Genomic DNA, 24,658 nt, shown 5'->3' on the forward strand with positions numbered 1-24,658 from the left:
GGGGCATGCAGGGGAATCAGGATTCAGGGAGAGTGCTTGAAGGAGGGTGCAGTGAAACTTCAGATGCAGAAGGGAGGCTGAGGGAGTACGGGGTAATAGGTGGCACAGGGAAAATGCAACGGAAACTATACTGGAAAGGGAGGGAAAATTTGGGATTTGTGCCGAGGCCAGGAGACCGTGGTGGAACATGGAGGGAGAAAGTGAGTGGGTGAGAAGACTTGATGTGGGAGGGAGGGAGAAAGTATAGTGATAGGGGAGGGAAATGAAAAGAGAGAGAATAGCAGCTCCTCATCCCAAGGTATAGGAGAGGGCAATGAGAACCAGTGAGGAGGCTACCTTTCATTTATTCAGAGTGGGAGGTTGAGGAGGGAGTTGGCCAGACTTTAACTGGTGTGTATATTTGAAAATTATTTTATTTGGGGGGGACAGACATTGACTTATTGGCAGAGAAGTGGAGATGTGGCAATATAAATTAAATAGGTGTGTGGCATTGGAGGTTGCGTAAGTGGTGCTGGACTTTTTCATCCAGACTAGTAGACTTTGGCCTGGTCTATGCTATAGAGGTAGGTCGACATAAGGCAACTTATGTTGACCTAAATATGTAAGTGTCTACAGTAGAATGGTGCTCCTGCTGATGTAAGTCGCCAACCACATCAACCTAATAACTCCTCCTCTGTGAGAGATGTAGCACTTAGGTCGATGTATTTAGGGGTGACGCAGTGTTTGTGTAGACACTGAATTACTTACATCACCTGTTGGCTGATAGACCAGAGCACTGCCACCGAGACTGATAGCTCGGATCTCTTCTGCTGCTTCCTGGTGAGGGATTGGGGAGGAAGGAGAGCCCAAGCCTGGCAGTTGCCGGGGCTTGGGCTCTCCTCCCCCCTCTTTGGGAGGTGGCTGGGCTTGGGCTCTCCTTCTCCTTGCCCCAATTCCTCACTGGGAGGTGTCAGCGGGGCTCCTGGCTGTCAGCCCTGGCAGCGGACCTCACAGCAGCTCTCCCCCTGCCGTGGGCTGACCACCTGAGCCCTAGAGACTCAGTTTCACAGCAGGGAGCCTACAAGCTGTGAAACTGATTTTTCATAAGAATGGCCATACTGGGTCAGACCGAAGGTCCATCTAGCCCAGTATCCTGTCTTCCAACAGTGACCAATGCCAGGTGCTTCAGAGGGAATGAACAGCAGATAATCATCAAGTGATCCATCCCGTCACCCATTCCCAGCTTCTGGCAAACAGAGGCTAGGGACACCATCGCTGCCCATCCTGGCTAATAGCCATTGATGGACCTGTCCTCCATGAATTTATCTAGTTCTTTTTTGAACCTTGTCATAGTCTTGGCCTTCACAACATCCTCTGGCAAAGAGTGCCACAGGTTGACTGTGCGTTGTGTGAAGAAATACTTCCTTTTGTTTGTTTTAAACGTGCAGCCTATTAATTTCATTTGGTGGCCCCTAGTTCTTGTGTTATGAGAAGGAGTAAATAGCACTTCCTTATTTACTTTCTCCACACCAATCATGATTTTATAGATCTCTTTCATATCCCCCCTTAGTCGTCTCTTTTCCAAGCTGAAAAGTCCCAGTTTTATTAATCTCTTTTCATACGGAAGCTGTTCCATACCCCTGATTATTTTTGTTGCCCTTTTCTGAACCTTTTCCAATTCCAATATATCTTTTTTGAGATGGGGCGACCACATCTACACGCAGTATTCAAGATGTGGGCGTACCATGGATTTATATAGTGGCAATCTGATATCTTATTATCTGTCCTTTTCTTAATGATTCCCAACATTCTATTAGCTTTTTTGACTGCCACTGCACATTGAGTGGATGTTTTCAGAGAACTATCCATAAATGATTCCACAATCTCTTTCTTGAGTTGTAACAGCTAATTTAGACCCCATCATTTTATATGTATAGTTGGGATTATGTTTTCCAATGTACATTACTTTGCATTTATCAACATTGGCCAATAAAATGGCAGATGAAATTCAGTCACCCAGTTTTGAGAGATCCTTCTGTGGCTCTTCGCAGTCTGCCTTAACTATCTTGAGTAGTTTTGTATCATCTGCAAATTTTGTCACCTCACTGTTTACCCCTTTTCCCAGATCATTTATGAATATGTTGAATAGGACTGGTCCCAGTACAGACCCATAGGGGACACCACTATTTATCTCTCTCCATTCTGAAAACTGACCTTTTATTCCTACCCTTTGTTTCCTATCTTTTAACCAGTTAGTGATCCCTGAGAGGACCTTCCTTCTTATCCCATGACAGCCTACTTTGCTTGAGAGCCTTTGGTGAGGGACCTTGTCAAAGGCTTTCTGAAAATCTAAGCACACTCCACCCACTGGATTCCCCTTTGTACATATGCTTGTTGACTTCTCCCTCTCCCCCCCAAAGAATTCTAGTAGATTGGTGAGGCATGATTTCCCTTTTAAAAAAAGCATGTTGACTCTTCCCTAACAAATCATGTTCATCTATGTATCTGATAATTCTGTCCTTTACTATAGTTTCAACCAATTTTCCCGGTATTGAAGTTAGGCTTACTGGCCTGTAATTGCAAGGATCACCTCTGAAGCCTTTTTAAAAAATTTGCGTCACATTAGCTATCCTCCAGTCATCTGGTACAGAAGCCGATTTAAATGGTAGATTATATACCACAGTTAGTAGTTCTGCAATTTCACATTTGAATTCCTTCAGAACTACTGGGTGAATGCCATCTGGTGTTGGTGACTTTTTACTATTTAGTTTATCAATTTCTTCTAAAACCTCCTCTAATGACACCTCAATCTGGGACAGTTTCTCAAAAGAACGGCTCAGGTTTGGGAATCTCCCTGATATCCTCAGCTGTGAAGACCAATGCAAAGAATTCATTTAGTTTCTCTGCAATGGCCTTATCATCCTGGAGTGCTCCTGTAGCATCTCAATCGTCCAGTGGCCCCACTGGTTGTTTAGCAGGCTTCCTGCTTCTGATGTACTTAAACATTTTTTTGCTATTACTTTTTGAGTCTTTGGCTAGCTGTTCTTAAAATTCTTTTTTGGCCTTCCCAATTATATTTTTACACTTCATTTGCCAGGATTTATGCTTCTTTCTATTTTCTTCACTAGGATTTAACTTCCACTTTTTAAAGGATGCCTTTTTGCCTCTCACTGTTTTTTTTACTTTGTTGTTTAGCGACGGTGGCACTTTTTTGGTTCTCTTACTATGTTTTTTAATTTGGGGTATACATTTAAGTTGAGCCTCTATTATGATGTCTTCAAAAAGTTTCTATGCAGCTTGCAGGGATTTTACTTTTTGCACTGTACCTTTTAGTTTCTGTTTAATTAACTTCCTCGTTTTTGTGTAGTTCCCTTTTCTGAAATTAAATGCTACTGTGATATTTTCCACGCCACAGGGATGTTAAATTTAATTATATTATGGTCACTATTACTAAGCAGTCCAGCTATAGTCTCCTCTTGGAGCTGATCCTGTGCTCCTCTTTGGACTAAATCAAAAATTGCCTCTCGTGGGTTTCAGGACTAGCTGCTCCAAGAAGCGGTCATTTAACGTGTCAAGAAACTTTATCTCTGCATCCCATCCTGCGGTGACATGTACCCAGTCATATGGGGATAGTTGAAATCCCCCATTATTATTGAGTTTTTTATTTTTATAGTCTCTTTCATCTCCCTGAGCATTTCACAGTCACTATCACCATCCTGGTCGGGTGGTCGATAGTATATCTCTACTGCTATATTCTTATTATTTAAGCATGGAATTACTATCCGTAGAGATTCTATGGTACAGTTTGGTTCATTTAAGATTTTTACTTCATTTGACTCTGTTTTCTTTCACATATAGTATTACTCCCCCACCAGCATTTTCTTGTCAGTTTCACGGCTGCTATTATTTCACATTTGGTCTCTGGCTCCAGCTGTCAGCCCCAGAGATGCCAGCTGCGAGCCCTAAATGGGGCTGACAGATCTGGAGTGGGGAGTGGGAGTCTCCAGCTGTGAGCCTCCTGCTGGCTGACAGCCAGAGCCAAAGAGGAAATGTGAAATAATAGCAGTGTGAAACTGACCAGAATGTCAATTTCAGTTCTGGTAGTCTACCTGCTGTGAAATTGAGCTGCTTGCTGGGGTCACAGCTCTGATGTCAGTCCCGGGGTGGGTGGGCTCCGGCTATGAGCCTTGTGTGGCTGTCAGTGCCTCACATTCCAGCTGTCAGTGCCCCACTTTAGTAAGTGAAAGCACTCCTGGTGATGATGTGCACCACCGGCTGCAGGAGGGTAGTGTGGAAACCAACAGCCGATTTAATTACTGAGGTGACTATAGGTCGACCTAATGTGGTAACCTAATTTTGTAGTCTAGAGAGGCCCTCACTCCTCAAGTGAGTAGGTGCTGAGGAAATTTTTCAAATTCTGTGTCTGTGCATACTTATTGATTCTTTCAGTTACACAAAAATGTTTACCATGGAATATTTGTGCTATGTGGCTAAATCTTACAAATCTATTTCTTAGCTGTTATGGATTTTCATGTAAACTTTCACAGTTATGTTATCAATTGTAGCATCTAAGTTTAAAAAAGGCAGGAGTTAAGAGTGAAGGCTGAAACTCTGTTTTTAAGCCACAGTGTTGTCTAGGGGTGGAATTGCAATATTTTATATAAAACCACCTAGTCTTCATAGGCCCTTCTTTTACCCGAGTAAAGATCAGATTATCAGTATAATTTCAGCCTGAAATCTATAATTCTGTCTAGCATTGTGTTAAGTGTGTATTTGAATACCTCAAAGCAGCAGACATGATTATAATTGAAGAAATCAATTTTATGTTCCTGAAAGCTTTGTTGTACATTCAGATGGCATAGAGTGAAATAAGGAAGTCCTGAAGCTAAGTGAACTTTCATATGGCTTGGTCTCTGGTGCTATAAATTCATGTCCGTTGGTAGTGAAGACTTTCTGACAAAATACAGTTCTAGTGAAATTTCTGATCTATTTTAAGGGAGGCTATTTAGGAAACACATGCATTTGCTAATCATTTTAAGCCCTTGCAATCAAACAGAATTACCTTTTGAACAAAGGCATACGAGTGGAAATTTCCTTAGCACATGCTACATAGAACCTGTTCCATTGTCAGCTACAAGGCGTGCAGTGTAGAATTTTGCAATGCATATATGAAATATATATTTTATCAATTTGTTTTTCTTTTACAGTACTGTAGGTTTATGTTACAAAACAATAAAAATTGAAAATGAAGTTTTCCCATGCCTTGAGCTCTGTGTAGACTTGATATTAGCAATGCTGAAGGGACTGGTTTAGAATCAAAGAAGCAATGAAATTGTTAAATATTCTGTAAGCTGCATTTTGTTTTCCTTGTGTCACTGTAATGTTTAACCATATTGTTCTTGATTATATCATAATGTGGACAACATGCTTCCCTCATCTATATTCTCAATTGCTTTAATATTAAATGTGTAAGTAGTTCAGTGCCTTCTAGCTATCTTAGGTATCTATTTTAGGTACTTAAGATTCTGTACTGATGGGCATCATATGAGCACCACACAATCTATAATGTATTTATCCTCATAGCATTCCTGTGAGGTGTGGAAGTAGTTTATTACCTTTTTTATTGGTAGGAAACTGAGGCACAGAGAGGCTAAGTGAGTTGCCTGAGGACACACTGCAGGAAAAACAGATTTGATTTTGTAATAGTAGTATATATTATCCCTCAAGTGGATGGCAGATGGACAACATGGTTTCAGAGTTGCTGTAGAATATACAAATAATTGCAGGGGTTAAAAAAATCATTTGCCCGTTCTGTAATGGCCTGGGGGAAGCTTTCTGGGGGAGCATGGTTGCCTTAAACCTTTAATTCCACTGTATTTAAAGCTGTTCATTCCACAAGAATTTAAGGCCAACATTTTCAGGGGTGGCCTCTGATTTTGATTGTTTCTGTTTTTGGGTGCCCACCTAGACATACTATGCTGCAAGGAGTCTCCAGTTCGGCACCCAAAATCAGTGGCCATGTATGAAAAATGTTCTGTATGCTTTCATTTAAAAAAAACCCACCCCCTTCCAAATGGGAATTAATGTGGTGTTACTTTCCTGGGTTTGTACACAGGGAGCTACAGTGCTTTTTCTACCTGCCATAGCTTGGCCAAGCATCAGCGGAGTGAAATTAACAAGATTCCTCTTCCTGTATAGTAGCCAAGGGAGGAAGCTGAGGATCTTAAAATATATCAAACACTTATTTGCCAGAAACTGAGCTAATCTTAAATTTATACTGACTACAGTGCTTATCTTCCATTTACGATGCTGTAACGTAAGGATTTAATTATTTGATTAAAAGTGTTTGTATTAATATTGAACGCCCATTTCAGAATTTTTCAGAAGTGGAACACTGTCTTACTAATGATGGAGGCGGGGGGTGGGTGGGTGGAATAGAATCAAAACTATAGCATACCGTCTGGTAACTACCATATATGATAGAAGTAGGTTGTAAATTGTACAGCATTGGACCAAAATTGTTTTTAAACATTCATTATTTAGCTAGTATGAGACCTAACAAGTGAAACTGACAGGTTCATTTTATTTTGTAAGATGAATGAAGTTGAAAAAGTAAACAAACAGGTCATTGGGTGGAAAATGAGGTTTTTAGTTTTTTCAGTTGTAAAAATCTCATCTATTACTGGTAAAATAAGTAAGGACATCTGTTTCTTAGCCCACCACCACCTCCCCATCCCAGCAGTTTAACCTGATGATGATGTACTTTTAAAAAGAAAGGAAAAATCTAAATAATTACTTTACCTCTGCTTATACTAATTTCTGACAGATGATTCAGCTTTTCTCAAAGTAATACTTGTTAGAGGTGTTCTGTTTGGCAGAATGTCTCCTTTTTTTGCTCTTTTCCTCGCTTCCTGAAATGCCTCCTGTTTGCCTGGAGGATAAAAATACCATGGTTCGCATAAATCCAACGATGAAGGAATTTCTGTTCTTTTTGTTGTCTCCCTTCAGTGTGGTAGCGTCATATGTGCATGATGAAGATGTCTCTTAGTGCAGATTACTATTACTTACTTCTGTTAAAATAGCTCCCAGAGGCCTCAGTGAGGCGCAAGACCCAATTTTGTTAGGGGCTGTAAAAACACATCTCTTGCTATCTGCTTTTAAGCCCAGATGTGAGGTTGATTTAACAAAGAAATGAAGGGAATGGGAAGAAAGTTAGACGGTAACAGCGATCGGAACATGTGGCTGCATAGGATAGCTTGATTTGATTGACGTATATGGTTAGTCATATTGATGTTATGTCCTGCTGATTTGAATCATGAGAAGATATGGTCAAATATCAGGAGCTGATTTGTGTAAAATCAGTTTGTAACCGTACTTCCTTTGTTTATAGGTCAACTTTTGTTTACAAATAATAGAAATAACAACCTACACTCTGTGCCCTTTTGGAGAACTGAGTGTATTACAGTAAAAAATGTTCGTGGTGTTTGTTGAGCTGAATACAGCTAACTCCCTCACAATGCAGATGGTGTTTAACTATTCCACAAGTGACATATGTTTTGTTCTTCCACACTTAATAAGATAAAGGAATTAGCTCCAGTCAGCTTTACTGTCTAAATCCCATACATATATTCCAAATTACAGAGAACAGTTTGGTACATAGACTGCGATTAGCTTGATCATAAAATCATATTTAAATAGACAGTTTTAAATAATTAACTTATTTTTCCCCCAAAAAACTTCAGGCATTCTCTAAAAGATGCCTACTGGAATGAGATTCTTCCATGGTAGGGTAAAGTCTTCATTGACTTCAGTGCAGTTACACCAGTGTTTGATCCAAATGGTGTGATCAAGAGTCCAGTGAAGTCAAAGGAAAGACTCCTGTTGATTTCTTTGGGCTTTGCATCAGGCCTCAAGAAGCACAACAGATGTAATAAAGAACAAGGCAATATAGGACAAACACAAATGGTGTATGGTCTGTCAAGACTGTCTCTGGCAGACTCAAAAGCAGACGGAAACAAGGACATTTTGGTGGCTTGTCTTTTGTAGAGAGTAACTAAAAAATGGATTCCAGTGCCACTGAATTAATTCTTATTCAAAATAAAATGTTTGTTTGAATATAAAGATTAGGATAAAGGAGTATGAGTCCTCTAGTGTATTTCAAGGACTGTGAATGTCTGCAAAGTGACTGACTTCATGGGTGCTATATAAACAAATAAACACTAACTAATAATTCCCAAAACAAAAGTCAGTCAAATCCTAAACAATAAATGGGACCCTATGTTATTCCATATAGGTTGGTTGGCTTGGGCTATGATGGGGTGCCAAAGGGACTAAATGCTTAAAAAAAAAAAAAAAAGAGAGGGAGCGCTGAACTGAGAATGCCCTGCTATCAGTCACAGGATTCACTTTTAAGAAGTAAAAGCAAGAGCATGTTAGCCAATCTTAACTTCTCTGCTGAAATATAAGATGAGAGTTGGTGTCTCATAGAACTGGCTTAAAAGTGATCCCCAGCAGCCAGAAGTGAACAGAAAGCCAGTGAAGAGGAAAGGCTGCATATTGATGACTGGAAAGAATCTGAGTGGACAAGATGATGATGATGATGATGATGATGATGATGATTTTTACTTGAATATTTGAGGCCTTTTTTTATTGCCACAGTTCTGTGAACTAAGTCTCATACAGTCACTATCTTTCTGTGCTTGATAAGGATTTTGTTTTTATGAACATTATTTTCTTCAATAATTAAATATAATATATACATACCTTGATGTTGATATTCTCTGGCATTTGTTAGCACAATTTAGTAACTAATGAAACATAAGGTAACAAACGTATTGTTTTATTTCATTGGCATATAAATGCTTCATGGAAAAATAAACTCCTTTTGAAGACTATACAATGTAAGATGCACCAGAATTATTATGTTGCTGATGACAACCATACTTAAAATCAGCTCATCTCATATCTTGAGGTAGGTTGCTGTAATTTTGATGGTGAAGTTATGAAAGAAGGAGAAAAATATGGATTATATCCTGCCTGTATGATAACTGAGTAATGTACATATGTTGGCATGTTTGGGAGAAAGTTGAGGCCGCTCATTTCAGAGCAGTTTCTTCATCTTGTCTCTCTCTTAGTTATTCAGAAGTTTTAATTGTCAAAAATGGTTTATTATTTTATCTTACATAAATATATCAGTTGAATTTTCACCTTTTTCTGTAAGGGAGCAAGGTGGAAGTTTAACAAGTAATGTGTATGCATTACTTTTCCATTCAGGACACAATAGCATCATGTAGTGACTTGCATGGAATGACTAAGACTTTGTAACCTTTAAACCGCTGGCTCTTGATTTGCCTTTCTTGATGCAAGTGGTTTTCTAAAGGGTGTGTGCTTAGTGATTAATTTGTTAAGAAAAGCCAATAATGTACTTATGCCTAGGTGTGGGTGTGTGCGTGCAGGCGAGAGAGGTATGAATGCAACAAACAGCAGTTTCATGTATTCAAACCGATTCTCATCTTTTGCCCTTTATCTTTTTAAAGTAGTTAAATAAATACAAAGTAAAAGCAATAATAAAATTACAACTTACTGTAATTTAATAAAATGTCTTAAATTAATAATGAGAGAGAAAATATGGGTGAGGTAATATCTTTTATTGAACCAACTTCTGTTGGAGGAAAGAGACAAGCTTTCAAACTACATACAGCTCTCTCTCCTTCAGAGACCTGAAAGCTTGTCTCTTTCCCCAGCAGAAATTGGTACAGTAAAATAACAAAAGATATTATCTCACACACTTTGTGTGTCTCATATCTAGGGTGACCAGATGTCCTGATATTTAACTCTTTGTCCCACATCCCGATCGATGTATGATCGGGATGCCATTTGTCCTTATATTGTATGATTGCCAGGTGACAGTGTCCGGTTGGCACGGGGCTGACAGGCTCCCTACCCAGCTCCGCGCAGCTCCCTGGAAGTGGCAACATCTCCCTCTGGGTCCTAGGTGCAGGAATGGCCACGGGACTCTGTGTGCTCCCCCCGCCATGAGCACCTGCTTCGCAGCTCCCATTGGCTAGGAATCACAGCCAATGTGAGTTGTGGGGCAGTGCCTGTGGGTGAGGCAGTGCACAGAGCCACCTGGCCACGCCTCTGCCTAGAACCCAGAGGGAGATGTCGCCACTTCCGGGGAGCCGCCTGAGGTAAGCGCCAGCCTGCATCCCCTCCCTCACCAAAACTCCCTCCCGGAATCAGCATCCTAAACCCTCCCCCGTGTCCCAACCCCCTGCCTCAGCCCTGAGGCCTCCCCACCCCTTGCAGAGGGGCTGGAGCCGGGGCCTTGCGTTCCCCACTGACCCACGGCTTGCAGTGGGGGCTGGAGCCGGGGCAGTGCGCTCCCGGCAGGGCTGTGGCCGGGGGCTGCTGTTGGGGCTGTGCGTCCCTGACCTGCAGCTTCCTCAGGCTCTGCGCCCCCCTCCCCCATGGCTCCAGTGGGGGCTGTAAGCCTGTGACACCCTCCCCTCCAACCATGTGTCCCGATACTTTATTCTTGCCATCTGGTCACCCTACTCATATCCTGGGACTAACATGGCAACAACACTTAGGTTAATAATTACACAGGTGCTTTGTTGCTTCCTGTGGTCTCACATGTGTAGAAAATAATCAAAATAGGGATGTGAAACTTTCCAAATGTGCAGCTCAGTGGAGTCCTAAATAGTACATGTGGAATTGTTCATCTTTTATATTGCTTCAATTTAACCCTAGGTATAAGGCTTCTAAGGGTTGATATTGGGCTGAAAAACTGTGGGAGAATGCTTTTTGGGATCCTTGTGATCTCATGACCAGCTATATTTTCCTAAGGTGGTGGTTTTTTGGGAGGGGGTGGTGCAAGGAGCAGATAATTGAATACTTAGTAAGTAAATTTGTTTAATTATTTAGATTCCAGGATAATAGGAATTTTAGTTTAGACCAGGGGTTCCCAAACTTGGTTTGCGGCTTGTTCAGGGTAAGCCCCTGGCGGGCCACGAGACGGTTTGTTTACCTGAGGATCTGCAGGTACAGCCGCTTGCAGCTCCCAGTGGCCGTGGTTCACCGTTCCCGGCCAATGGGAGCTGCGGGAAGTGGTGGCCCGGTCGCTTCCCGCAGCTCCCATTGGCCGGGAACAGCAAACCACGGCCACTGGGAGCTGCGAGTGGCCGTATCTGCGGACGCTCTGGTAGACAAAGCGTCTCGTGGCCCGCCAGGGGCTTACCCTGAACAAGCTGCGAACCAAGTTTGGGAACCCCTGGTTTAGACCAGAGGGTGTCCCTCCAAAGCTCTGTTTGTTCTTGATATATCTTTGAAAACATAAATAACAGGAGTTACAAAACACATTTTCCAGAACAGCCCTTCCTACCATGCGTGAAGTAGTCACCATTAATGTGACCAGTAGAACTTTTAAACCCTAACTACACTCTTCTTCTGCCAGATAGACCGGGGCCACAAAAATAGATTGCCTTTGCATTTTGCCCACAAGGTCAACAAACACAGACAATTTTATACCTTTGGGAGAGAGAATTTGTGAGGAAAGGGCCCTTGGAGAGAGAGCTCTGCCATCAGCTCCATCCCTTTTTATTATGAGCAGGATGAAGCTTCACAGTCTCTCTCTCTCTACTGACTGCAGCTGAGGCAGTAGAGAGAGAGAGTCTCAAACATGCAGATCTGAGGCTTAAACCTTGCTTACACAGGGAAATTGACCATCATACCTATTCCAGAATAGCTCCCTAGGTGACATTCTGCTCTGGAATAAATCATTTTTATTTTGGAATAATTTATCCTAATGAAGTACATAGTCTAGAGTAGCTATTGCAGAATAGCTTATTCTGCAATAGCTATGCCAGTGAATTTTACCATGTAAACAAGTCTTTATTTGAATGAGTGAGTAAGGGCTGCAGAACATTGTCCTTGGTGCTGATCCCTGTTTGTACACAGCAATTGGTCAGTGGGCAACTGCTGGGGGAGATTTTGGGAGTAGAAGGGGGAGCCTGTACCTAAGAGGAAGAAGAGAACACTGTATGGGGGGAGAAAAGGCAGGAGAGAGAGAAGGGGATGCTGGAATCGGACAGGGAAGGTAACACAGGAAAATATACCCCATACTCTTTGATGGATAAGAGAGCGTAGTAAAAGAGTGTAGGAAGGGAAAGAAAATATAACAAAAGCAAGAGAGATGTAGTACATAAGGCTTTTTGAAAATTGCTGGGTGAATTATTTGATCAATCTGAACATTATTTGAAGACTGATTTGATAAATACATTGTACTAATTGACCAGCCCTGTAGCTTGTCAAATACAAGTCAGCAACTGTTATTAAAAGAACAATAAAAATTGTTGAATATATGCTATATTTTTGACTATTCATAGTAATCAGTTTCATTTTTAATGAATTTTAATACAGAATTGATTGACAATATATTTCAACTAAATGAAGTCCACAGCTGTTTTAAAGGGATGTGACTTTGTGGAGCATGATCTTGAGGTGTGTGTGGGGATGGGAGATAATCATAGATATTTTTTACCTTGGCTTGTAGGCCGCCTTGGTCTAGTGGGTATTGGATATGTTTTGTAAACCCTGATCTATTGCTGATGGGGAACATTCAGTTTTAGGCTTGAAGTAGGGTTGCCAACTTTCTAGTTGCACAAAACCGAACACCCTTGCCCTGCCCTGTCCCTTCTCTGAGGCCCCGCCCCTCACTCACTCCAGCCCCCCTCCCTCAGTCGCTTGCTCTCCCCCTCTCTCCCTTTCACTGGGCTGGGGCAGGGGGTTGCAGTGCGGGAGGGAGTGTGGGCTCCGGATTGGGGCCAGAATGAGGGATTCTGGGTGCAGGAGGGGGCTCTGGGCTGGGGCAGGGTTTTGGGTACGGGAGGGGGTGAGGACTCTGGCTGCAGGCTCGGGGCTGGGGATGAGGGGTTTGGAGTTCAGGAGGTGCTCTGGGCTGGGGCAGGGTTTGGGGTATGGGAGGGGGCTTGGGGTGTGGGATCCGGGAGGGAGTTTGGGTGCAGGAGGGGGCTCAGGGCTGGGGCAGGGAGTTGGGGTGTGGGTGGGGGTGCAGGATCTGGGAGGGAGTTAGGGTGCAGGAGTGGGTTCTGACCTGGGGCAGGGGGTTGGAGTGCTTACCTCAGAAGGAGGCATGGCCAAGCGGTTCTGCGTGGTACATGCTGCCTGTGCCCGCAGGCGCTGCCCCCACAGCTCCCATTGGCTGCGGTTCCCAGCAATAGGAGCTGCGGAGCCAGCACTGGGGGCGGCGGGGGCAGTGCGCACCAGAAGTTGGTGACTGCCTCTTTTACCAAGTAGATTTCCTATTATCCCGATACTAAAAAAGTACATTCCTCCTTGGACAAATAGTAATTGCCAAGTCTTTCACTCTGGGGTTTTCTATGTACCATTATCATGTGTTCTGTGGAAATTCTAGTAGGTGCAACATTGCTACATTGCAAAGAATTTGGGTTGTCTGTGTTTTGCCTATAGTTGGCAAAATTCCTTTCCCTAACAGCTGCTTCTGTTGCCTGGTTTACTTGTACTCCCCCATCTGGCTGTATCCATCTGTTGTGCCTTGTCTTATACTTAGATTTTAAGCCATTAGGGGAAAGGGACATCTTTGTTCTGTGTTTGTACAGTGCCTAGCACAATAGGGTCCTGGTTTATGATTAGGGCCACTACATGCTACGATAATACAGATAATAAATAGTAGCAATGGTAGACAAAAGTGTACAGATTTTCTATTCAGCACTGAGTTCACATCTCATAGAGGTATTGAGCAAGAAGATTTTGTTTTCTTGGAAGGAGTATTGAAGAATATTCAATACTTAGTCTCTTTTGTTATTTAGTAGTATTTATTTTATTGAGTGACGTTTTTATAAACAAGACCAGCCCTAATTATAGAGATTTAATTCTGCTCATTCTTCCCACTGATCACCTAATACCTTGCCAGTGTCCATTTGCCTTCTGGAAGGTTGCCTCTTTCTTGCTCAGCCACATGCAGCAGACAGTATGTTGTTCCTTACTTACCCAAATGTCTTGGAACCTGTCAAGTACGTAAAGGATCTACAGTTATCAAAATGGTCAGATATTTTTCTGGCAATTATTAAAATTTAGAATCGGAGTAATATTTGTTTTAAGATGTAACTGTTTGGATCTGTGTCTGTAATTGGCCTAGAGTAGATATACGTTTTATTTATGGGTATTTTTAAAAATATGGTAGGAAGAAAGAAGTCATGATAATGTTATTGGTCAATTGCTAGATGGAAATGGTAAAATCATCAATAATGGGGCAGTAGTGTTTAATAAATATTTCTGTTCTGTATTTGAGGAAAAAACAGATGATATAATCTCATCATTTGGTGGTGACAACTCTTTCCATTCCACTAGTCCCTCTGCAGGATGTTAAACAGAAGCTACTAAAGTTAGATATCTTTAAATCAGAGGGTCCAGATAACTTGCCTCCAAGAGTTTTAAAAGAGCTGGTTGAGAGGCTTGCTTGACTGGTAATACTGATTTTTCAATACGTCTTGGAGCACTGGGAAGTTCCAGAAGACTGGAAGAAAGCTAATGTTGTGCCAGTTTTAAAAACCGGGTAAATGGGCTAACCTGGGTAAATATAGGCCTGTCAGTCTGACACTGATCCCAGGTAAGATAATGGAGGAGCTGATATGGGACTTAATTAATGAAGAATTAGAGGGCAATGTAATGGAAATCAGCATGGGTTTATGGAAAACAGATCCTGTTAAGCTAACTTAATACTTTTTAATGAGATTACAAGTTTTGTTGATAAAATACTTAATTTTCTGTAGGACATTTGACTTGGTACTGCACTATATTTTATTTTAAAAAACTAGAACAACATAAAATTAACATGACACATTAAATGGATTAAAAACTGGCTAGGTCTCAAATTGTAATTGTAAACAGGGAATCATTGAGCAGGTGTGTTTCAAGTGGGGCCCCACAGTTCTTGGCTCTATGCTATTTAACATCTTTATGGATGACCTGGAAGGAAACATGAAATCATCACTGATAAACTTTGTAGATAACACACAAACTGGTAAACAATGAAGAAGACAGGTGATTGATTCAGAGCGATCTTGAATGCTTGGTAAGATGGATGCATGCTAACAATATGTGTTTTTAATACAGCTAAATGCAAACGTATACATCTAGGAACAAAAAATGTTGGCCATGCTTAAGGATAAGGGGATGCTGTCCTGGAAAGCAGTGACTTTGAAAAAGATTTGGAGGTCGTGGTGGATAATCAGCTGAACATGACGCTGTGGCCAAAAGAGCTAATGTGACCTGGGATGTATAAATAGGGGAATCCTTGAGTGGAGTAGAGAGTTTATTTTACCTCTGTATTTGACACTGGTGCGAGTGCTGCTGCAGTACTGTGTCCAGTTCGGGTGTCCACAATTCAAGCAGGATGTTGATAAATTGGAGAGGGTTCAGAGAAGAACATGGGAATGATTAAAGGTTTAGAAAGCATGCCTTATGGCAATGGTTCCCAAACTTTAACAACCTGTGAACCCCTTTCACCAAAATGTCAAGTCTCGCGAACCCCCTCCTAAAAATAAATATTTCCAGGGATTTTCTCTTTTACCAGAGTATAAATTATAAAAGCAGTGATCTTGGAAATATAAAATTTGTTTTATGACATGCATATTACACACTATTATTAATTATTATTTATCATTACACTATTTTTATTACATTATGAAAATGGCAGCACTCTTCCAAGATCTCACTTTCGTAGTTTGTATCACTTTGAAGAAGCTTGTTATAAGACAAGGCTCCTATGTTTCATCAAGAAGTATCAGATGTGAAACAGCATGAAGGTATCTAAGAAGCCAACTCTTACACAAGCATTCAGGTCTTGAGCAGTTCAGGCAAACAACACACGCTACAACAAAGCTTAAACTTGTTCTTCATAATAATTTTAAAAACAATACTAGCTGCCTATTTAATTTTAAAAACAGCAAAAAATATCCACCTCCCTTTCCATTTCTTATAAGGGTTCTTGAAGTTTAAATCTCCTCAGTGTGATAGATATGCTTGCTTTGATCTGCTTAGTTCTTGGAAGTCCAGGGGCTCTGGGCTGCTTGTCCCACGCTGCCCAGGGTCCCTAGGGACAGCTCTGTCCGCCATTAGGGAATTTTTTTCCCCAAGAACCCCCTGTAACATTTCGTGAACCCCCAGGAGTTCACGAACCCCAGTTTGGCAAACCACTGCCTTATAGTGATAGACTCATGGAACTCAGTCTATTTAGTTTAACAAAGAGAAGGTTAGGGGATGACTGGATTAGTCTAAAGTATCTATATGGGGAAACAAATATTTAATAATGGGCCCTTCAATCTTGCAGAGAAAGATATAACATAACCCAGTGACTGGAAATTGAAGCTAAACAAATTTGGTCTGGAAATAAGGCATAAATCCCTAACGATGAGAGTAATTAACAACTGGAATAATTAACCTAGAGTCATGGTGAATTCTCCATCCATGACATTTATTAAATCAAGATTTGATGCTTTTTTTTAAAAAAAAAAATATTGTATAGGAATTATTTTTGGGGCCTGTGTTATTCAGGAGGTCAAACTAGATGATCACAATGGCCCCCTGTGGCTTTGGAATCTGTGAATCTATTAATATATTTGAAATAGATACTTTCTTATATACTGCACAAGTGGGATCCCAGCTTGAGGATTCCAGTTCATGTGACTTAGACTTGAATTGCTAAATTGCCATTGCTTCCTTAGGATCGCTAGAAATATAGTTTGTTGGTAGTTTCAAGATTCTTTAGTTGTGAAGCATCAATCCATTTGTGAGTGTTGTGTTTCCCAACAGCTCTGAATCCTTCTACACAATAGGAAATAGACCCATACAGGCTTTTTTATGAGTAAATGCCCTAATAGTCCATGATCTATAAAACAGATGTGGAGCAACATTGCAGCCAGCATCAGTAAAACCGGGACTGATTTCTCTGTGGGAAGATAAACAGTATGGTGCATCTTATTGTTCAGCGTCGGAAAGCATTGCAGTGGTTAACAGTGGAAATTGGCTTATGGAACCAAGTCCATTTAGTTTGCCAATGTGAGGATAAAAGGGATACCCACTAGTCAGTGGTCTCTTAGTGACTCCAACTACTTTTACAGGGCTGTACTTTTTGAAATAAGTTAGGTTAACAAAAAGAAAATCCTCTTTTGTTACTTTCTCTCCAATATACTCATTGGTGAAATTCCTTTTGTTAAATCATATTCAGTAAAGCTGAACTTGTTAAAGCTGGTGACAGTAATCCGAATCGATTGTGTTTTATATTCAGAGCACATAAGCTACATCAGTGAAATGTTACAGTTTTGAGTTTCGTAAGTTGTCAGTTTAAAATTCTCAATGTATTGTTCCTATGGCACCCCTTGCACATATGTAACACCTTATCTTTCTGAATACCCTGTTAAATTTATGTCCTAAAATATATTTGCAGTGTGTCTGATCTATGATTGCTCTTGGAACTATTGCCTTTAGGTGTGGCTAATTAACAATAGCCAACTTGAATTCTAGTCAGTTTAAAAAAGAGTAAAAATAGTTTCACATACTAAACCTCCCTCATACCAGTTGTGTGTGGCTTTACAATCATATTTTCTTTTTTTAAATGGCTTTTGTCTCCTTTTGCTGTGTGAAGGACCCACACAAACAAAGGGGGAAACTGACCAATTGAACATGCAGTAAGAAATATTAAAGCTTCAGTAGACAGAGAACTGTCAAATGCACAAAGTAAACAAACTGGAAAAAATTTCCAATCTCCTTCAGCTACAGGAACTTGAATCTTAGCCCTGGTCTACACTGGGGGGGATTGATCTAAGTTATGCAACTTCAGCTACGTGAATAACGTAGCTGAAGTCGACGTACTTAGATCTACTTACTCTCGCCTCGGTGAAGTACAGGAGTCGATGGGAGAGCGTTCGGGGATTGATTGCTGCCCGCTGATCCGGCAGGTAGTGTAGACATACCCTTAGATGTTTCTTATACCAATAGTAAATAAAACAATTTTCACACAGAAGTGTAATTTTTTTTTTTTTTTTTTTAAAAGATTGATGTCCCCTTAACTGAAATTAGTAAAGCACCTTGATCAGGCAAATTGATATGTGTGAACATAATTAATTCCCTAGTTTATTTTTTGTACGTTGTTGCTTCAATTCAGTATTTAAGTATGGGAAAAGTTGAATTTCAAAAGAACAGAAATAAAACCAGAATGACCACGTGCTGAAATAAACATGCTGATAGACAGCAAGTTTCTCAAAACACTGATCTCTAGATGTACTAAAGAAGCATCAAATAGGTTCAGAAATAAAAATAAATTACCTTGGGAAGTAGCCTCCCATTATTAGTAGTGGAAACTCCATTCTTCATCATATAAAACTAGATTGGGCTCAAGACTTTATTTCTTAAGTATACGGAAATCTTCTGCACTGGCAGGAGGATGGACAAGAAGGTCTCTTTTTAATCTGGAGTTTCTGTGATTAGTGCAGCAGTTGTATTGCTGTAGAACTGGCAATATTTGTTGTAAATTAATATGCCGTATATTTACTGATTTTTAGAAAATCAGAGTTCTGTTTACTGCAGTTATTTCTAGCAAGAGGCAAGTAGAAGTGCTCATTTACAGAAGCTGGCGGGGAGCAAGAAAATAATTTATTTGGCCAGCCTAGAAGATTTATGCTAAAATAAATAGATTGTAAAATAAACAACCTTGCAATAGTGAAATTTTAGTACATGATTCAAAACAAGTCACATCAGTTATGAGGATAAAAGGACCCTGTCATAAAAACTATGTAGCTACCTTTCTTCCAGTTCAAAGAATTGATTTAGCATTTTAAATTAGTGAACATGAATGCCAGAGGATGTAACATCAGAAGCCATTTTAAGTTTCATTGCTTCTGACACAGTGTTAGAGGAGTCCAAAGAGAGAAATTGAATGAAAGGAAAATTGAGAGCATGTTGGTGCATGTATGTATGTGTGTAGATGTAGCATGTGCATATTTTTAAAAATAGAAATACAGAATTGAAGTTGAAATGTACAAAAAAGCTGGAGCTTTCTATAAAATGATTAGCATGTGCTGAAAACTGTGCAGATAGGAGGAAGAGAGTATAGGAAGAACCATACTAAATGAAGAAAGAGAGCTAATATTCTTAACACAAGAAAAGATAAATACAAGCTCCCATTTAAAATGATAAAGGGCCTGATTCATCAACATGTTGTTCCAGTTTTACATTAGAATAATTCCTCTGAAATCACTGGAGTAAAGTAGTGGTGAATCAGGCCTAGGGGTAGTAGTTAAACAAAAAGACCAAAAATAGTAAGGAAAGTATTGTAAAGGTGACTGAATTGCTGTGTTTGATGTGCATAGTGTTTGTTTTTTGTTTTTTGTTTTTTTGCAGTCACTATTAATCAGTCTGTAGTCATACATAACCAGCAGGGTTTCAGCATAATCTAAACATTGTACATATACCTCAAAGAACAAAACACAACATGTATATGTTATCATGACAGTTTGGCATGCATCTTGTTAAAAACAGTATTTTTATTTCAAGTGTATATGATAAACATAAACATACAGCACCACTGATGTGCTGTATATGTTATGCCATAAATCCTTTCAATTCCATACTCCAACTATTTATTTTTTGATGGCGAGGAATGAAAATGGGATACTGAATCCAGGCTGCATTCATATTTTTCATTCTGCTGCGTAGATATGGACTGGATTATCCAAGAGAGTGGTAGCAGAGCCACGTCAACCAATACAATGTCTTCTCAGAATGTTTTTAACTTGTTTCACTCACTGAAGTTCTCTAGGCATGTGGAGATAGGCAGTCCGTAACCTCAGTGTTTATCTACCACTGTAAGGAGAATGATACAAATACCTAGATGTATAGAACCTGCAGAATGGGCATATACTCATTATGACTAATGAGTGTGCACTAAGCAAGCAGTGTGGTTGGTGTTAAGATTTCACTTTGACTAGTGTTTGGTCAAAATCTAAGTTTGTTGACCTTCAAAGCATGCTTCAAAGACTTTTCCTGACTTCATGAGCTGAATGAGTCCCACATGGGGTGACCAGACAGCAAGTGTGAAAAATTGGGACAGGGTTAGGGGTAATAGGCACCTATATAAGATACAGTCCCAAATATCGGGACTGTTCCTATAAAATCGGGACATCTGGTCACCCTAGTCCCACATAAGACTTCCCTTTTGAACATCACTGTTAATTTTTATTCCTATACTCAGTATTTTTAAATAATTAGAAATGACCTCAGAGACTGACTGGTCTGGGTTGTTTGATTTATAAATTAAATAAAAATGATTAACAGTAGGATTACTGTAAGCAGTGGGTCAGATTCATTGGTGCAGTTTCATTAGTCAATTAACTTTAAGCCAGGATGAATTTGGCACAATATTTTTGTAGAAAATCTCATGGTAGCCTGATCTTGGTTTAAGAGTGTGTATATATAATAAAACCAGTGGTTTGTAATAGTATTCTTCAGTGATATCTGTGGGTACTTATCCAGTTCTGAAAACCAGACCCCAAGTCTCTGCACTTTCAATATGTTTTGCTTCGTTTTCATGAGCACAAGTTCTGCTTCTGTATCCCAGAAAAACTGCAGGCTTTACTTTTTCACTATATTTCACCTTCAGTTTTGCAGGCAGTAGGTTTGCTGCCTTCGTTTCTTCCTTTGAAAGACATTTGTTATGTGTATTGGAGAATTGTGAATATGATTTTAATGTGAATTTTATGTTGTCATGGTGAAAGCCTTGTATAGTAATAAACAGTGAAAGACCAAGTAATTGTATTGTTGAAATATCTGCTATTTCTTTTGTTCAGCTCAGCAGTCAGAAAGTTCCTGTGGTCAGAAGTGCAATTAATTAACTAAATTATCTTGGAAAACCAAAATTAATTGTCATTTTTAATCTTGTTGCTAGAGAAGTTATATTGTTTGGGTTCTTCATCATCATCGAAGTATAGGGTGTATTGAAAATGTTTCCATCATCTTTAATAATGATTTAACATAGGAAGAATAGCTTTGCTGTGTGAACATTTTCAGTTCTTTTGGAATATTAAACTTATAGTAATACTAGATGAAAACTGGCTTAACTGTGATGTTGATCACCAACGGAAAAGGGAAGGAAGGAAAGTCTTTGTGGCAAGGAGCAGCAAAACAGAGGGTGCTGATGGATTTAAAAAAAATGTTTTTATTTAATCATTACAAAATAGAGTTGGACAAGATGATAATGAGTAGGACATTAACATTTTCCCCAATATATAACTCAGCCAAGGGCTGTTTTGTAATTTGCATTTAATATTTATTCATATTTTTCGTTTTTAGGCTCTCGACGTTGACCGAACAGTTCTTTATAAAATGAAGAAATCAGTGAAAGCTATAAATGTATCTGGGCTGGGTAAGTACATTATAATTCTGTATGGTCAGTTTCTCTGAAAACTGCTTTGCATTTGAAGCAAGAAGACTTAAACACTGATGATCTGTTTACTGAATTGGGAACTTCTAATACAAGCAGTGTTGAAGTGAGGCGCACTAACAAATATATTCTAGACAGTGATCCTGCCCTGGCAGTGAGAGAACTAGATTATTTAATGTTTTGGATTTTTTTCCCCCCCTCCTTAGCTCTAATTGATGTGAACTGCAGAATGAGAACAAAGCCAATGAACTACAGTCTTCTATTGCTGGTGACCTATGAAACAAAAATCTTTTCACCTGTCAAGGAAGATAAAAATACAAAGAAATATTTGTGTGTGCATTGTATATACTTTTTCATAAAAATAATTTGATATATGAATATATTTATTTAAAAAATGCACGCACAAATATTTACTTGTATTTTTATCTTCCTTGACAGATTATGAGAATTTTCTGTTTTTTGGTGGGTGGCCAGTCATAACAAAAGGAATTAATAAGCTTTATAATATAACCATAGAAACATAGGGCTGGAAGGGACCTCAAGTCCGGACCTCGTGCTAAGGCAGTACCAAGTGTTAGTCTAACCTTTTTCTAAAAACCTCCAAAACCGGGGATTCCAAAACCTCCCTGGTAATCTATTTCAGTACTTACCAATCCTGGTAGTAAAAGAATATTTTACCTAATATGTAACCTAAATCTTCCTTGCTCCAGATTAAGGCCATTAGTACTTCTTGTCTTGCCTTTAGAGGACATGGAAAACAATTATCACCACCCTCTTTATAGCAGCCCTTAACATATTTGAAGACTGTTAACAGGCCCCCCCATCCCCTCAGTCTTCATTTCTCATGACTAAACATGCACAGTTTTTCTTAACCTTCCTTATAGGTCAGGTTTTCTAAGTCTTTTATCCTTTTTATTGCTCTCTTCAGGACTCCCTCCAATTTTTCCACATCTTTCCTAAAATGTGATGCCCAGAACTGGACACAGTACACCTGCTCAGGCCTCAGCAGTGCTGAGTAGAGCGGGACAGTACTTGATGTGTCTTACTTACAACACTTCCGTTAATATGCTGCAGAATATTAGACTTTTTTTGCAACTGCATCCCACTGTTGGCTCCTATTCAATTTGTGCTCCACTATAACCCCCAGTTCCTTTTCTGCAGTATTACTGCCTAGCCAGTTAGTCCCCATTTTATAATTGTGCATTTGTTTTTCTTCTTCCTAAGTGTAGTAATTTGCACTTGTCTTTATTGAATTTTTTAAGTCTTGTTGATTTCAAACCAATTCTCCAGTTTGTCAAGGTCCTTTTGAATTCTAGTCCATCCTCCAAAGCGCTTGTGACCCCGGCTAGCTTAATGTCATCCAATAAGCATACTCTCCACTGTGTTATTCAAGTCATTAATGAAAATGTTGAATAGTACCAGTCCAGGACAGACCCCTGTGTGACCCCACTAGATATGCCTTCCCCGTTTGACAGCGAACTATTGATAACTACTCTTCGAGTGTGTGGGTTGGTTTTTTTTTTTGTTTAAATCAGTTTTGTACCCACCTTATAGTAACTTCATCTAGACCATGTTTCCCTAGTTTGCTCATCTAAATGTCATGTGGAACTGTGTCAAAAGCCCTACTAAAATTAAGATGCATCTGTCATGGATCCACAGCTCCAGTGTTCTGGAACAGTCCCTGGGAGTACCCCTTTAGTGAAAAAGCGATACCTTGAGGGGTCTGGCACACTAGAATAAGCCACTTGGCTTCACCGCTTTCTTGGCCTCAGCCTCAGAGCCTTCAGCACCCCTACCTCGCACCATGAGCTCTCCAACGAGTCCACCTGAAAGAGACTTGTACACCCAAAGAAAGTGAGCAATGCACCCCAACCCTTAGCATCTGCAGTGACTCTCAGCCAGCGTTGTAAAAGCAGTAATGTTTATGACAGGGTGGATTTGATTTAAATCAAATTGATTTAAGCCATGATTTAAATCAAATTGATTTAAGTCACTAGTCAGGAAGACTTGATATAATCATGGATTTCAACATAAAAGCACATTCTTGTTGGTTATTATAACCTTAATACATATTCTTCACAACTCAGAGATAGATGTAGGTTTTATTTTTTAGAAGGTACACACTATACATTTTTAAAGGGATTTATTTTGAAAACTTTTCAGATTAGTTTTACAGCTATATCAGAAAATGAATGATTGGTTATTTCATTTACCAAAGGTAATTGAAACAGATATTTATGAAGTCATTGGGAGGTGAACTATCTCCAATTCAACAGGGTTAATCATTAATATTTGAAGGATTTTCTTGCCATGCTGTAATAGGAGAACATCACCAGACAGACATTTAAATTGTTTTATTTAAATAAAACAACAACGTTATGTATTCTGGATTTTTTTCTTCAACAGCAAACATATAATATTTTAACAGAACAAGCATGAATTTTTGAATTTAAACATCCAAGATTTTTAAAATCAGCTTTGTTTTTGTTAAAATTGTTTTTAACTAAAATAGTTAAATGAAATATATATATATATTTATTTAAAGAAACCAAAAATTAAATCGACTATGTCAGCCAGGTCAACATGAGAAACTTAAAATATTGGCTTCTGCAGCTAACTGAGTCGTCTTCACCTTCGTTTTCCTGTTTGTTCATAATCTGGAAAAGAAAAACAAGCTTTCTTGCTTTTTCAGGTTCCAAACAATTTCTCAATTTGGAATGAATTAGTCCAAAGGAAGAAAATATTCTTTCTATACCGGCAAAAGAAGCTACTGCTGTTAAAAGTGAAACTTCAACAGTCTCCGAATCCAAGTGCTTAAGTAACTTCTACCAGTTCACTGGTGTGACTTTCTTTAAAACATCATCAGAAAACATATATTTCTTGAATGGTTCACCCTTAGCTCTGAAGTTTATTATAGTTGGCATTATGGAGGGATGCTTGCTGGATGTCCATGTCATAGCCAACTCCTCTTCTTCAGCAGTTAAGGTTTGACCCTGGTACCGAGTATTGAGAATATTTGCAAGAAAATGACCTGGAGATAGTGCTTGTCCCATTCGTTTTTTTTAACGCTTGTAATTTAACACTGTCATTGCATATTTCTCTTTTTAAGATCTCACTCAGTTCCTTCCAAATTTCAACACTGTCCGCAATAAAACAGCAATTTCCCTGCATTTTGTTCAAGGCTACAGAAATAAGCTTCAG

General features: G+C 39.6%; 1 protein-coding gene across 2 annotated transcripts in view; it reads left to right on the plus strand.

Annotated features, from left to right (window-relative positions):
* ASAP2 (ArfGAP with SH3 domain, ankyrin repeat and PH domain 2) overlaps positions 1–24,658 on the plus strand; it is a 173,997-nt gene that overhangs the window by 11,095 nt on the left and 138,244 nt on the right. For both annotated transcript variants that reach the window (XM_026655319.2, XM_026655323.2), the window contains exon 2: positions 21,367–21,439. In XM_026655319.2, the coding sequence (XP_026511104.1) occupies positions 21,367–21,439 (73 nt within the window). The remainder of the gene's footprint in view (positions 1–21,366; positions 21,440–24,658) is intronic.

The sequence above is a fragment of the Terrapene carolina genome, unplaced genomic scaffold, assembly GCF_002925995.2.
Source record: "Terrapene carolina triunguis isolate 2854851 unplaced genomic scaffold, T_m_triunguis-2.0 Scaffold42, whole genome shotgun sequence".
Classification (NCBI taxonomy): domain Eukaryota; kingdom Metazoa; phylum Chordata; order Testudines; family Emydidae; genus Terrapene; species Terrapene triunguis.